The sequence below is a fragment of the Rhinopithecus roxellana genome, chromosome 19 (genome assembly GCF_007565055.1).
Source record: "Rhinopithecus roxellana isolate Shanxi Qingling chromosome 19, ASM756505v1, whole genome shotgun sequence".
Taxonomy (NCBI): Eukaryota; Metazoa; Chordata; class Mammalia; order Primates; family Cercopithecidae; genus Rhinopithecus; species Rhinopithecus roxellana.
Window position 1 is genome coordinate 66100211 of NC_044567.1, and position 15999 is coordinate 66116209.

The 15999-nt window shown below is 43.8% G+C and overlaps 1 protein-coding gene across 6 annotated transcripts in view; it reads right to left on the minus strand.

Annotated features, from left to right (window-relative positions):
• The window catches only part of LOC104668265 (tumor necrosis factor receptor superfamily member 13B), a 32269-nt gene that overhangs the window by 9878 nt on the left and 6392 nt on the right, over positions 1 to 15999 (minus strand). For 2 of the 6 annotated variants that reach the window (XM_030923285.1, XM_030923286.1), the window contains exons 2-4: positions 12929 to 13144; positions 4868 to 5005; positions 912 to 1157 (exon numbers count right to left, since the gene is read on the minus strand). In XM_030923285.1, coding sequence (XP_030779145.1) covers positions 912 to 1157; positions 4868 to 4976 — 355 coding nt within the window. In that variant the 5' untranslated portion in view covers positions 4977 to 5005; positions 12929 to 13144. Of the gene's footprint in view, positions 1 to 911; positions 1158 to 4867; positions 5006 to 8310; positions 8398 to 12928; positions 13145 to 15999 lie in introns of all 6 variants that reach the window. The other 4 variants (XM_010370930.2, XM_030923287.1, XM_030923284.1 and 1 more) reach the window with 3 other exon arrangements.

The window sequence follows — 15999 nt, forward strand, 5'->3', positions numbered from 1 at the left end:
CACAGCAATCCCATTACTGGGTATACATCCAAAGGAAAATAAACCATTCTACCAAAAAGACACATACACACGTGTGTTCATCACAGCACTATTCACAATAGCAAAGACATGGAATCAATCTAGGTGCCCATCAGTGGTGGATTGGATAAAGAAAATGTGGTACATATACACAATGAAATACTACACAGCCACAAAAAGAAAAAAAATCATTTTTTTGCAGCAACATGCATGCAGCTGGAGACCATTATCCTAAGTGAATTAACGCAGAAACAGAAAATACCACATGTTCTCACTTAAAAGTGAAATGTTAAGCACTGCATACAGATGGACATAAAGACAGGAACAACAGACACTGGGGCCTACTAGAAGGGGGAGGTAGGGAGGGGCTAAGGGCTGAAAAAGTACCTACTGGGTGCTATGCTCACCACCTGGGTGACAAGACCATTTGTACCCCAAACCTCAGCATCAAGCAACATACCCATGTAACAAACCTATACATGTACCCCCAGATCTGAAATAAAAGTTGAAATTATAAATAAAATAATAATAGAAATAAAGGGAGTCTGCAGCATTGGTAGAGGGCAGGTGGTGGCTCTGCTCAGGTGCTCACACACGTGGGTCTGCTGCTTACTCATACCTGTGCTTCGAGAACTGGCGCAGTCTCGGCAGCCTCCAGTACAAGGCTCTTCCTCACATGGCAGGTCCTTTCTCCTGTTTTCTTCTTGTCCACAGACTTCCGGAAATGTTGTGTACATTGTTTTTTATCCTGGGATGATCTCCCTGGCTTCTGCCCATTTGCCTGTACTCTGGGCTTCGTGCATAGTTGACTCTCCTGTTCTAGGCCTGGCATCAGGCCTCCTACCCTTTCTGACCCTGCGTGACACCATGCAGATTGGCCTGGGGTTGCTTACCTGGACTTGCTTCTGAGCCTCTGTGCTCCGATCCTTGGTACCTTCCCGTGTTGTCTGAATTGTTTTCAACTTCTCCACTCCGCTGTCTCCTGAGCTCTGGTGGGAGGTTCAATGGGCTCCTGAGCTTGTTCTCACAGAAGTATGCACACTGCTTAGGGTGCTGTCCACAGATGGAGGCACAGCTGATGCAGTCCCTCAGGAGATGGTCATAGAACCTGCCTTGCTCCTTGCGGCAGTTGAGTGACCCTGGGAGACAGAAGTGCGTAATACTGCTGGGTAACAGACTAGCAGGAGTTGTAGGTTTGACCACAAAGGACATCAAAGTTAAAAAAAAATTACGGTAAAATTCCAGCAAGCAATTCCAGAGTAAGCCAAGTACTTTTACAATATACACAATGAAGACTGTGCATTGTCCTGTAAGTACTATTTTAGCTGCATTGCATTTTGATGTGTATTATTTTTCCTCTACCTAGTTCAAAATGTACTTATTTTTCATTATTATTTCTTCTTTGACCAATGGGTTATTTACAAGTGCATTTCTTAGTTTCCAAACGTATGAAGATATTCAGTTATCATTTAAAATTGAGATCTAGATTACATTGTTACATAAGACCTTTACTTGCATTTTTCAAGCCTCATCAAGGAGAAATATATTTCAAATTAGCATAAAGAATGAAGGGGAAGGCCGGGCGCGGTGGCTCAAGCCTGTAATCCCAGCACTTTGGGAGGCCGAGACGGGCGGATCACGAGGTCAGGAGATCGAGACCATCCTGGCTAACACGGTGAAACCCCGTCTCTACTAAAAAAAAAATACAAAAACTAGCCGGGCGAAGTGGCGGGCGCCTGTAGTCCCAGCTACTCGGGAGGCTGAGGCAGGAGAATGGCGTAAACTCGGGAGGCGGAGCTTGCAGTGAGCTGAGATCTGGCCACTGCACTCCAGTCCGGGCGACAGAGCGAGACTCCGCCTCAAAAAAAAAAAAAAAAAAAAAAAAAAAAAAAAAAAAAAAAAAAAAAAAAAAAAGAATGAAGGGGAAAAGTCAGAATCCTCTTTGACAAGTTGGGGCAGGGGGTTGGAAGGAAGGTGGAAAAGTTCACATGAATAGTGTTTCTTCTCTCTTAATACTAAATAAGAATTACAGCAGCTTACACAAGTATCAGTGCCAAGGCCCAGAAGCCAAGGAAACTAAAGCTCAGTCACACTTGCCTTAAGAGAGCACAGTGGACCCAACTTTGAATGCATAAAGAAATCTATTTGGAACAATCAATTATCTTATCTAAAGCCTCAGAATATTTCTTTCTAATTTTTTTTTTGTTGTTGTTCTTGAGATGGAGTTTCGCTCTTGTTGCCCAGTGAAGTGCAGTGGCACGATCTCAGCTCACTGCAACCTCCGCCTCCCAGGTTCAAGAAATTCTCTTGCCTCAGCCTCCCGAGTAGCTGGGATTACAGGCGACCACCACAACACCTGGCTAATTTTTGTATTTTTAGTAGAGATGGGGTTTTGCCATGTTGGCCAGGCTGGTCGTGAACTCCTGACCTCAGGTGATCTGCCTGCCTCGGCCTCCCAAAGTGCTGGGATTACAGGCAGCATGAACCACTGCGTCTGGTCTAGCCTCAGAATATTTCTACATGAAAGTTTTTATGTGAAAAAGGCAAGTTTCCTTTGTCTTTAGAATAAGGTATTTATGTGAAAATGTGGCTCACATATATATTTTAAGGACACATTTCAGAGGCAGTGCAGGATAGTGGATAAGAACCCAAATAACAGAACCAAATTTCAATTGGGGTCATCCTCGGCTGTACCACTTGCAGGCAGTGTGGTCTTAGCCTTTCCATACCTCAGTTTCCTCATTTCCAACATAGGGAAAATAACAGTACTGACTTCTTCTTAGGGTTGTTGGCAGAGTTGTAGGACCCAACACAGTGCCTGGTGCATACTAAATGCTCACTTAATGGAAGGCTTGAGTAGAATATTCATTTGAGCCTCTTCACAAAGCAAACACACACCTGTTCTTGTGTCTTTGACAGAGTAAAGGAAGGAACTAAAAGATCACGGAATTGGGACCTTGGGGAAAACTCAGATGGCCCACATGGGGCCAGTGACCTCCCCTGTTCTGGCCCTGCCCTATGCCCGGGGCTCCCCTGAACCGCACAGAAACTGACACCTCCACTCTGTGTCACACAGGGTTAGTCCAGCATTGGTGTCCTTGGGGCTTTCTGTGACCTCTTCCCCTGTTGCAGGTGGTGCCTGAGCACCCCAGACCACTGACCCTCCCTGCCTGACCTCACACCCTATCCAGCCACCCCACCCCAGGACTCAGTCCTCCCTACTGTGTTTCCCACCTCTGCACCTCTGCGCATACTGCCCTCTTTTCCAGACATCCATCTGATTTCCCCATTCTGTGGCCTCTTAACAATCCACCTCTGATGGTGCTTCCTGTAGGGACACCTCCCCACCCTACAGCCCTTCAGCTGAAGGTGGTCTCTCCCAACTGCGGCTTTCTACCTTGACACATAGTCATTTCTCCCATTAGATGACACTGTCTTTGAAGGGCCACGCCAGATTCCTGTTTCCATAGGGCTGGAGCACTCCATCTATGTTTGTGGGATGAACCAATGAATGTTCTAATTCATTAATGGGTAGTGGTTCAGGTCATGATTTAGGAGTGGGAGTCCTGGGTTCAAACCAGGATGTCGCTGTGACATCTCCACTTTTAAACTGGGTGATCTTGGGTAAGTCACTCATCCTCTCTGAGTTCCCCTCAACAAGTATTCATGAAGGACTTACTATGTGTCAGGCACTGTGCTAGGCTCAAGTCAGACATGGTTCCTCCCCCCAGGGAGCTCCCAGCCTAGTGGTTGAGTCAGACATAAAACACATACACACGAAAGAACAAAACAGCAAATCGTGGTAAGTTCTATCAAGGAAAAGAACAGGTTATGAAAAAGAACAGCAAGCAATGAATAGTTTTCAAGACAACCAGGGAAAACTGAATATGGCCTGAGTATTAGATGATGTCAATAAAGCATTGCTAGTAGTGACAGGATATTTGGGTTATGTTTGACAAGTCTTCGTGGTCCAGTATCTGCAGGTAAAATTATATGAGATCTTGGCTGTGCTTTAAAATACACAAGGCAGGCTGGGCGCAGTGGCTCACACCTGTAATCCCAGCACTTTGGGAGGCTGAGGTGGGTGGATCACCTAAGGTCACATGGAGAAACCCTATCTCCACTAAAAATACAAAATTAGCTGGGCGTGGTGGCACATGCCTGTAATCCCAGGTACTCGGGAGGCTGAGGTGGGAGAATCACTTGAACCCAGGAGGCGGAGGTTGCAGTGAGCCGAGATCACACCATTGCACTCCAGCCTGAGCAAAAAGAGCGAAACTTCATCTCAAAAAAAAATAAAAAATAAAAAATAAAAAATATATAAAATAAAATAAAATTCACTAGCCAAAAAAATTGGTTGGGAAAATACAAGGCAGAATTTAAACAATTTGTGAAGCTGGTGATGGGTGCAGAGGGCATCATTGTGCTATCCTATCTGTGTACATGTGTGATAAGTTCTGTAATAACAAGTTTCAAAAGAATGTAACAACAGACAGTGACAAGGGAGGGCCTAGTTCTACTAGGTGATCAGAGGAGACCCCTGATGTTTGGGCTGAGACCTGAACGTTGAGTAGGAGGGAGCTGAGGGAAGATGATAGAGGGAATGCATTCCAGGCAGCAGGAACAGCATGTACAAAGGACCTGAGACAGGAAAGAATGTACTATGTTTGAGACACTGAAAGAAAGTTGTGTGACCAAAGCAGGAAGGTGGAGGGGTAAGAGGTGCCACACTGTACATCTCCTCCTGCCACCCTTTCCTCAGCCACCTGACTGTGGGGCCAGAGGGTGCTCTAGGGAGGAAGGAGGAGGGAGATTGCACTGTCCCCTGGGCTCAGGCCCCAGAACTCACTGCAGAAGGTTGCACAGGTGCGCTGGCTCTGATGGTTGCAAATGGCTTTGCAGGACATGCAGGTGCCCAGCAGGGGATCCCAGTACTGCTCTTCAGGGCAGGATCTCATAGCCACCCCTGTCCACAGGCCCTGTGGAGCTGAGAGACCAGGAGAGTGAGGGCAGCTGGCAGGCGGCCACAGCCCAGCCTCTTGTCCCTGATGGGAACCCAGACAGCCTCTCCTGTCCACATTCCCACAGACAACCTTTCTGTCTCAGGAGCAGAGAGGGCAGACAAAGCTGGCTTCCAACCCCCACTGCACTTGCTGGAGGCTTGGGGCAGCCACTTCCCCTCTCCAGCCTCAGTTTTCCCATCTGCACATGGTTGTTTTCAGGTCCTTTGCTCTCTGACATCAGCAGTACCCTGCTGGGCCCTAATCCCTCCTTAATGTGCCACGCCTCTCCCTGCCACAGGGTCTTTGCACATGCTGTTCCCTCACATGACGTGCCCTTCTCCCCAGCCCCTGCCCCTCAGCTGCTTATTCCTTCTCAGACTGAGACCTCTGTTTAACCTGATCTCCCAGGGAAGGCTTTCTGACTCACCCCCAGACTAGGACACGGTCCTTCTTCCACACACTCGCACTGCCCTTTATTTGTTGCTGTGGCCACTTTCCTTATTTGATGTTGGCTCCTACACTAACTGTGAGCACCATCTGGCAGGGGCTGTGCCTAATTTTTCCTGTTAATTGCTGAGTCCTCAGAATCTAGACAGTACTTCGGACGTAGTACGTGCTCATGAAATGAATGATTTCTTTAAAAGCAGACCAAGTCAGGGCCTAGCACACAGCAAGAACCAAGAAATGTCAATTTCCTTTCCATTTTCTTTTTTAACTGAAGTATAAAACAACCACAATGATGTGTGTGTGTGTAAGGTGCGCAAAAAGCTGAAGAATACAGCTTGGTGACATTTGATGTATGTATACACCTGTGTCATTACAGCCCACATTGAGATGTAGAATATTTCCTGCACCCCTGAAGACTCCCTGGGGTCCCCTCCCACCCAATGCCCACTCCTAGAGGCAGCTACTGTTCTGTTGTTACCCCCATAGGCTAATATTGCCCCTTCTGGAACTTCCATGTCTGGTTTTGTCCCTTTTGAGTCTTCCACTGTGTGCAAGCGTCACCTTCTCTATCCTTTTCTGATTTCATGACATTTGTTTCCCCCAATAACTTCTCCTTAAAAATGTTTAAAAGCGGCCGGGCACGGTGGCTCACGCCTGTAATCCCAGCACTTTGGGAGGCCGAGGCAGGCGGATCACGAGGTCAGGAGATCGAGACCATCCTGGTTAACACGGTGAAACCCCGTCTCTACTAAAAAATACAAAAAACTAGCCGGGCGAGGTGGCAGGCGCCTGTAGTCCCAGCTACTCGGGAGGCTGAGGCAGGAGAATGGCGTAAATCCGGGAGGCGGAGCTTGCAGTGAGCTGAGATCTGGCCACTGCACTCCAGCCCGGGCGACAGAGCGAGACTCCGTCTCAAAAAAAAAAAAAATGTTTAAAAGCATTTTGCAAGACATGTATTCATGTATTTGTTCTTTTTTTTTTTTTTTTTTTTTTTTTTTTTTTTTTTTTAACCTTCTTGAGAACAAGCAGGCTACTCATAAAACTCTGTTAGTTACAAAGTCAGGACATCTCAAAAGCAATCCTGGGATGTGAGGAGTGACATGGAGGAAAGCAGTAGAGTGGCAAGCTCTGGGAATCTGTGCCTCCTGCTAAATAACTACGGAGCTACGAGCCACCATCTGAAGTCACTATTTGGGAACTCTGGAGTTGTCCAGGGGAGAGCTTGATGGTAAATTTTAGGAATGTCAGCCTATCACATGGTTGTGGCTACTATTCCACAGCAGTGCTGCTTGCTGGAGCCAGGATAAGCAAGAAGGACCCTTGTCCTCCAAATATTAGGGTTGTGGGTTCTGACTGCTGATGGCTGCCTGTGACCACTGAGGGGCCAGCACAAAGGACATTGTTTCAACCCCCAAAGACTGAAGTGGCTTCCAGAGGATTTAAAGAGAAAGTATCCTTCTCTGGTCTGGGAGCCAAACACTTAAGGAAATCTTTGTCAGGTCACTATTGACTGCAGAGATAAAAGAACAGAAACTTCAGTGACTACACACAACAAGGAATACATACTGTGCAAAAATACAAATTAAAGTTGGGAAAAAACAAAGCTTAAAACTAAAAGTTTGGAAAAGTCACAAACAGATGGCTTCAGCCCTTAACAGGCAAGGTTCAGCAATCCTTGAGGAGTTTGGTAAAGTTAGATTTCCAGTCACCACAGCATAATACTCGAAATGTCCAGGTCTCAAAAAAAAATTACAAAGCATACAAAGCAGCAGCAGTTTTGCCACATTTACAGGAAATACAGACTATGACAGAAACCATTTCCAGGAAAGTCCGTATATTGGGATTACTAGTCAAACGTGTGAAATCAAGATTTGTGCTAAGTATGTTCAATGAGCTTAAGGAAACCATAGACAAAGAACTAACGGACGTCAGGAAAATGTTGTATGAACACAACGAGCGCATGGTAAAGAGACAGAAGTGGTAAAAAAGGAACCAAAACTTGGAAGCAACCAAAATGTCCTTCCGTAGGTAAATCTATAAATCAAGTGTGGTATACTCAAACAATGGACTGTTATTCAATACTGAAAAATGAGCTATCAGGGCATTAACAGACATGGAGTAACCTTAAATGCATATTACTAAGTGAGAGAAACAAAGCTAAAAAGTCTACTGTATGATTTCAACTCCATGACATTCTGGAAAAGTCAAAAACTATGGAGACAATAAAAAGATCCGTGATTCCCAGGGGTTGGAGGACGGGAGGGATGAGTAGGTGGAGGATGGGAGGGATGAGTAGGTGTAGGACAGGAGGGATGAGTAGGTGGAGCACAGTGAATTTTTAGGGCAGTGAAGCTACTCTGTAAGCTACTCCAATGGTGGACATATGTCCATGTACATTTGCTCAAAGCCATGTACCACACTGAGAGTGAACCCCAATGTAAACTTCAGACTTTAAATGATAATGATGTGTCAGTGTAAGTTCACTGATTGTAACAAATGCACCATCTGGTTTAGGATGTTGATAGTTGAGGAGGCTGTGCCAGGGGATGTGGGAACTCTCTGTGCTTTTGCTAAATTTTTCTGTGAGCCTAAAAATGCTCTAAAAGTAGGTTTTTTTTGTTGTTGTTTTTTTTAAGAAAAAAAGAAAAAAAAAATACAGAAGTTCTGGAATGGACAAGTCCAAAAAGTGAAATACGAACCTTAACAGACGGGGTTTATCAGCAAATTTAAGCAAGCAGAAAAAGGGGTCGGTGAACTTAAAGATAAAACAATTGAAGTAATTGTCTGTGTAGCGAGAATGAAAAAAGATTGAGGAAAATTGAACAGAGCCAAATGTACTCACATATGCTCGTAGAAGTTACAGAAGTTGAGAAGAGACAAAATGGCAGAAAAAGTATTTGAAGGAATAATGGCCCCAGACATCCCAAATCTGAAAAACATGCAAATATACTCATTCAGGAATCTCAATAGATCTGATGCAGGAAAACCTCAAAGAAACCCACACCAAGACATGTTACAATAAAACTGAGGAAACCCAAGGCCAGACAGAATTGCGAAGGCAGCAAGAGAGAAGCAGCTTCTTGTGTACAAAGGATCCTCAATACGGTAACAGCTGATTTCTCCTAAGAAACCAGCCAGAAGGTAGTGAAATGATATATTTAAAGTCCTGAAAGAAAACAATAAGCTGTCAACCAGGAATTGTATATACTTTTAAATCATCTTTCAATAATGAAGGAGAAATTAAGACATTTCCAGGTAAACAAAATCTGAGGACTGCACTACAAGAAATGCTAAAGGGAGTCTTTCACGCTGAAATAAAAGTACTCTCGGCCGGGCGCGGTGGCTCAAGCCTGTAATCCCAGCACTTTGGGAGGCCGAGACGGGCGGATCACGAGGTCAGGAGATCGAGACCATCCTGGCTAACACGGTGAAACCCCATCTCTACTAAAAACTACAAAAAACTAGCCGGGCAAGGTGGCGGGCGCGAGACTCCGCCTCAAAAAACAAAACAAAACAAAACAAAACAAAACAAAACAAACAAACAAACGAAACTACAGATCAATAGCAGAAGGAAAACTGGAAAATTCACAACTATGTGTAAATTAAACAACACGCTCTTCAACAACAAATTGGTCGAAGAAGAAATGACAAGGGAAATTATAAAATATCTGAGACAAATGAAAATGAAAATACAACATACCAAAAGTTGTGAAATACAACAAAAGCAATGCAGAGAGGGAAATTAATGCAAATACATACACTGAAAAAGAAGAATCATAACCTGATCATAACTAAATCATAACCTAATTATATACCTTGAGGAAATAAAAATAGAAGAACAAACCAAATCCAAAAATAGCAGAAGGAAAGAAATAATGAAGACTAGAGCAGAGATCAATAACACAGAGAATGAAAAAACAATAGACAAAATCAACAAAACAAAGCTGGCTCTTTGCAAAGATCAACAAAATTGACAAACCTTTAGGTAGATTGACTATGAAAAAGAGAGATGACTCATATTATTAAAATCAGAAATGACATTAAGAACTTTATTACTTATTTTACAGAAATAAAAAGGATTATAAAAGAATACTATGCACAATGGTACACCAACAAATTTGATAACATAGATAAATATGGACATATTCTTAGAAACACACAATCTACCAAAACTGACAAATGAAGAAATAGAAAATTTGAATACTCCTATAACGAGATTGAATCAGTAATCAGAAACCTATCAGTGACAAGCTCAGGACAAGATTGCTTTACTAGTGAATTCTACCAAAACATTTAAAAAGGAATGAACACCAATTCTTCTGAAACTCTTCCCAAAAATCAGAGGAAAGAACATTTCCTAACTCATTCACCAAGTCAGGATTACACTAATACAAAATCACAATAAAGATTTCACAAGGAGAGAAAATTACACACCAATATGCCTTATGTATGCAAATTGAACTCAATGGCACATTAAAAGTTTATTCACCATAACCAAGTGGGATTTATTTTTGGAGTGCCATGGTAGTTCAACATACATTTTATCAACTAGTAAAATGCACCACACTAAAGAAATGAATAGTAAAACTAAATGATCATCTCAATTGATGCAGAAAAAGTGCTTAACTAAATCCAAACTTTTTTAATGATAAAAACACTCAAGAAACTACGAATACAAAGTAACTTTCCTATCATGATAAAGGCCATATTTGAGAATCCCACATTCTCAATGGTGAAAGAGAAAGCTTTCCCCTAAGATCAGAGCAAGGCCAGGATACACATATTTGCCACTTCTCTTCAACATAGCACCAGGAGCACTAGCCAGAGCACTTAGACAAGAAAAAGAAATAAAAGTATCCACAGTGGAAAGGAGAGCATAAGATTATCTCTTATCACAGATAACCCAATGTTATATGTAGAAAACCCTAACAATTCCATTCAATGGGGAAAAGGACAGTCTTCCACAAATGATACTGGAAAAATCTGATAATCACATACAAGAGAATGAAGTTGAATGCTTCCCTAACACCACATACAAAAAGTAACTCAAAATGGACTAAGGGCTAAAACTATAAAACTTTCGGAAGAAAACATAGTGGGAAATCTCCATGCACTAAATTTGACAATGTTATCTTGGACACAGCACCAAAGGCATAGGCAATGAAAGGAAAAAACTAGATAAATTGGACTTCATCAAAATTTAAAACTTTTGTGCACCAAAGGACACTATTGAGAGAGTGAAAAGACAACTCACAGGATGGGAGAAAATATCTTCAAATCATATATCTGATATGGGAGTAATATCCAGAATATATAAAGAACTCCTGAAACTCAACAACAAAAAACCAAACAACTCAAGTCAAAACTGAGCAAAAGGCTTGAATCAGCATTTCTCCAAATAAAACATTCAAGTGGTCAATAAGCACAAGAAAAGATGCTCAACATCATTAGTCATTAGGGAAATGCAAATCAAAACCACAATAAGATATCATTTCACACCCATTAGAATGGCTATTATTTAAAAATGGAAAATAAGCAGCATTGGAGATGTGAAGAAAGTGGATGTGAAGGCACTGCTCATGGGAATGTATAACAGAGCAACAGCTGTGGAAAAGTCTGGCAGTTCCTTAAAAAGACAAACATAAAACTACCACATGACCCAGTAATTCCACTCCTAAGTAAACATCCAAAAGAACTGAAACAGGGATGCAAACGGGTACTCGTACCCCAACATTCAGAACATCATATTTGCAACAGCCAAAGGTGGAAACAGTCCAATCATTTATCAGCATATGAATGGATGAAGAAAATATGTTACAGGTACACAGCAGGATACTATGATGCTATTAAAATGAATGGAATACTTATACATGCTACAACATGGATAAACTTTGAAGATATTATGCTAAGTGAAATAAGACAGTCATATAGAGACAAATATTGTACAATTCCCCTTATCTGAGGGAAGTAGAAGAGGCAAATTCATAGAGTTAGAGAGTAAAATAGAGGTTAGCACAGGCAGGCTAATTGATTAATGGGTTCAGAATTTCTGTCTGGGGTCATAAAAAGGTTTTGGACATAGATAGTGGTGCTTGTGCATGTACGTAGTGCCACTTAGTTGAATATGTCATCATGATTAAAAAGGTCAAAATTTCATTATATATGTTTTACTGGCAAAAAGTGGAAATAGAAAGCGGAAAGTAAGCAGAAAATGGAGCAACGCCTTAAAGTTTATGATAGAAAGTTATTTTCAGTCTAGAACATTGTTATCTATCAAGTGCGAGGTAGAATAAAGACTTTCTCAGACATGCAAGATCTTGGAAGCTACTGGAGGACTTGCTCCACTGAATCTGGGGAGCGGACAAAAAAAAAAAACCAGCGGTGGTGAAGAACAGGACCCCTCTCAGCGGAGAGGGGAAGGTGAGCATTCTTGGCATGATGGTGAAGGACTTCCCCAGTGACAGCTGCTTGGAGGTCTAGAGGGCACTCTATTCCAGCTAAAATGGGAGAAGGGTAAATGTCATCAGAGAAAACATAGAAGTGATAGGTAAGTGAGAATGTCTGACCAACTGACAGGGTGGATGTGTCCCAGAGCTGGAGATGAATTACATGCATAGAAAACAGAGGAGTTACCAACTCCAGGGAAACAGAAGACATCACTAAGAAAAGAAAAGTAAGCCAGGTGTGGTGGCTCATGCCTGTTATCCAAGCACTTTGGGAGACTGAGGCAGGTGGATCATTTGAGGTCAGGAGTTCGAGACCAGCCTGGCCAATATGGTGAAACCCCCGTCTTCACTGAAAATACAAAAATTAGCTGGGTGTGGTGGTGCATGCCTGTAATCTTAGCTACTTGACAAGCTGAGGCAGGAGAATCACTTGAAACCAGGAGACAGAGGTTGCAGGGAGCTAAGATTATGCCACTGCGCTCCAGCCTGGGCCACAGAGTGAGACTCGGTCTCCCCCCACAGAAAAAAGAGAAAGAAAGAAAGAAAGAAAGAAAGAAAGAAAGAAAGAAAGAAAGAAAGAAAGAAAGAAAGAAAGAAAGAAAGAAAGAAAGAAAGAAAGAAAGAAAGAAAGAAAGAAGAAAGAAAGAAAAGAAAGGTAATCACAGGACATGAATAGCAGCTCAGCTGTGGGCAATATTTACATTGTCATAAATAAATGAACCATCCGAGTCAATGAATAAGGTGGAGACTTGGAATTATTCCTTCTGTAAAAGAGGTTACTCACTGTGAGAGCCATTAGACCATTGTCAGTGAACAAAGGCAAAAACAAGTTTTCTAGGAGAGAGGAAGGAGAGCGGGGAGAACAGAACTGCAGAGGAGTTGACTTTCTGGGGCAGAGCCGGCAGCCAGCAGGTCTATCTTGACTCCAACTGAACACGTACCCCTACTTCACTGGGGACCCGGGGAGGGGAGGCTGCGTGCACGCAGATAGTGACGTCCAAGTTAAGTTCTCACCTTAGAAAGTGGGAAATCAATCCAGAGCGTCTAAAATGAACAAGTCAAGGACCAGTAGGAGGAGTGGACCAGATTCTGAGCCACTTTGGGGATGAGCCTGAGGAAAGCCACCGGGCAGCCCTGCTTGGGAACCCTGGGCTGTGAATCATGGGGCTGGTACTCCTCGCTGTGTGACCTCGGGCACAACTTCCCCTCTTGGAGACCCAGCGTTCTCCCCTGTAAAATGAGGATGCTGTTGTTATTCACAGAATCACTGTGAGCAGCATATGCATGGCAGGTGCCTAGTGCAGTATTGAGCACATTAGTAAAGATAACCCCCTGAGCTGCTGCCCTTGTTAATATTGCCGCTTCCAGTGATAAGGAGTACTGTGCTGGACAAGGCCCACACCTGGATCGAGAAAACAAAAATTTTAGGGGCCAATTCCTGTGTGCGTGGGCCAACTCCATCTTTTCCTCCTTGGTGGGAAGGGTTCTGTGCAGGAGTGAAGGAGCAGGGTTGAGGGGATGCGTCGGCCCCTCGTTCTTGCCCTTTACAATTTCACCAAGAAAACCTGTAGATGTGACTGGAAGAGAAGGAACAGTAAAAGCTTGGCAGATAGGAGGAATTTCTTATCTAGTTTTTTGTTTTTGTTTTTGTTTTTTTGAGACAGAGTCTCGCTCTGTCACCCACGCTGGCGTGCAGTGGCGCCATCTCTGCTCACTGCAAGTTCCGCCTCCCGGATTCACACCATTCTCCTGCCTCAGCCTCCCAAGTAGCTGGGACTACAGACGCCCACCACCACGCCCAGCTAATTTTTTTGTATTTTTAGTAGAGACGGGGTTTCACCATGTTGGCCAGGATGATCTCGATCTCCTGACCTTGTGATCCACCTGCCTCTGCCTCCCAAAGTGCTGGGATTACAGGCGTGAGCCATAGCGCCTGGCCTTTCTCATGCAGTCTTTCAAGCAAACACTGATTGCAAACTTGGGCTGGGGGCTATGAGTTGAGCTCACCAGTGGGGTGGGGACAGGAGAGGATCCCAGCGTGCAGAGACAGGGTGTGTGCCCCGATGAGGCTGCAGCCTGAAACCTGAGGGACGTGCATGGGAATGGATGGTGACCTTACAACCTGGCTTCTGCTAACCAGGAAGGAGGAGGAAGAAGAAATGGAGGAGGAAAAGAAGAATGAGGAAGAGGAGGCAGAAGAGGAGAAGAAGGGAAAAAGAAGAGAGATGAAGAAGACAGGGAAGAGAAGGGGAGGAGAAGGAAGGAGGAGGAGGAAAAGATGGTTTTTGGTTTCTGTGAGCTGTATTTTGAAATAGACCACTGTGGCTGCTCCCATCTCCACTCAGAATGAACTTTCAGAGATGTTCAGGGTTGACAGTACACCATCCCCATGCTTTTTTGTTGTTATTTTTTCTTTTTTGAGATGGAATTTCACTCTTGTTCCCCAGGCTGGAGTGCAGTAGTGAGATCTCAGCTCACTGCAACCTCTGCCTCCTGAGTTCAAGTGATTCTTCTGCCTCAGCCTCCCGAGTAGCTGGGATTACAGGTGTGCACCACCACACCCAGCTAATTTTTGTATTTTTAGTAGACGGGGTTTCACCATGTTGGTCAGACTGATCTCGAACCCCAGACCTCAGGTGATCTGCCTGCCTCGGCCTCCCAAAGTGCTGGGATTACAGGCATGGGCCACCAGGCCCGGCCTCCCATGCTGGTTCTAAAGGAAGAAGAACTTAGTTAGGTCCTGGGAGAACTGGTCAAGTCACCTTCTCAGTTTTCTGTTTGTGAAATGGGGACAGCCACTTCCACCCATCATAATTTTCACCTCCTGTCAGCTCATGTTGAAAACAGATTCGTCATGGTTCAGTGACCCTGAGTGTGCTGGAGTGAAGTGCCCACGGTGGGGAAAGCACGGCTGAGTCATCTTGGGAAGGACTCAGGCTGTGCACAACCTCAGTTTTCCTGACCTGTCAAATGGGGATTCTAGGCTTTCTTTTGTAGATCTTCTCAAGGGTGTGTACATGACAAGCATGTAACTGGCCCAAGATATGGCTGCTAGTATAAATATAAATAGTGTGAAATATAATGGGTTAATATTTATCATTTTATAATAATGTAAAATAATTTTAATATTAGGGATAATTAAATTTTCTTTTATAGAGACAGGGTCTTGCTCTGTCTCTACAAAATTACAGTGGTGCAATCATAGCTCACTGCAGCCTTGAACTCCTGGGTTCAAGTGATTCCCTCCCCTCAGTTTCCCAAGTAGCTAAGACAACAGGTGTGATCCCCTGTGCCCAGCCAATGATAATCATAAATAATGATAGTAGCATCAAATTAGTGCTCTGGGCCAGGGGAACTATTCCCAGAACCTGAACTCCCAGCACCCACTGCTGGGTGACATTTCTTGTTGGTAATGTGACATTTCAGGGTGTAGCCATTCTGCCTCCCCCTACTGCCTCATTTGTCTCTGAATCCAGTGCCTTCCATGACAACAGGCACACAGCAGGTGCTGGATAAATGCTAATCAGTAGCTGGATTCCTTGTATATAGTTGTCCTCAGTAAAGACCTGTGGAAGAAAAAGGAAGCCACATTCTTGCACTGTGCTGATAGACAGCTGGGCAGGGATCATATTGAGTTTCAGCAGCAGCTCCCTCCCTGCCTGCATCTCCTCCATCCAGGGAGGACACAAGGAGAGGTGCCCTGATGAGGAAAGGGGAAAGTCCTAGCTGTTGCTTTCAACCCTTAGAAGAAAGGATTCTTGGCACAAAGTGACTGGGCCAGAAACGAGCACGGGAAATAATTTCCCTCGTATCAAAAAGCAACCCAATAAAATATTTAAATGTGAAAAGAATAAAAATATGTAAATTTAATAGAGAAGAAACCATTTCATAATTGTTTTCCGTCATCAAAGTGTGAAAGGCCTTTCTAACTATGACCCAAAATCCATAAAAGAAAAGATGCATAACATAGAATCCACAAAACAACAGGCAAACAAAAAAACTTTTTATGGCTGGACACGGCAGCTCATGCCTGTAATCCCAGCACTTTGGAGCCCGAGGTGGGTGGATCACCTGAGGTCAGGAGT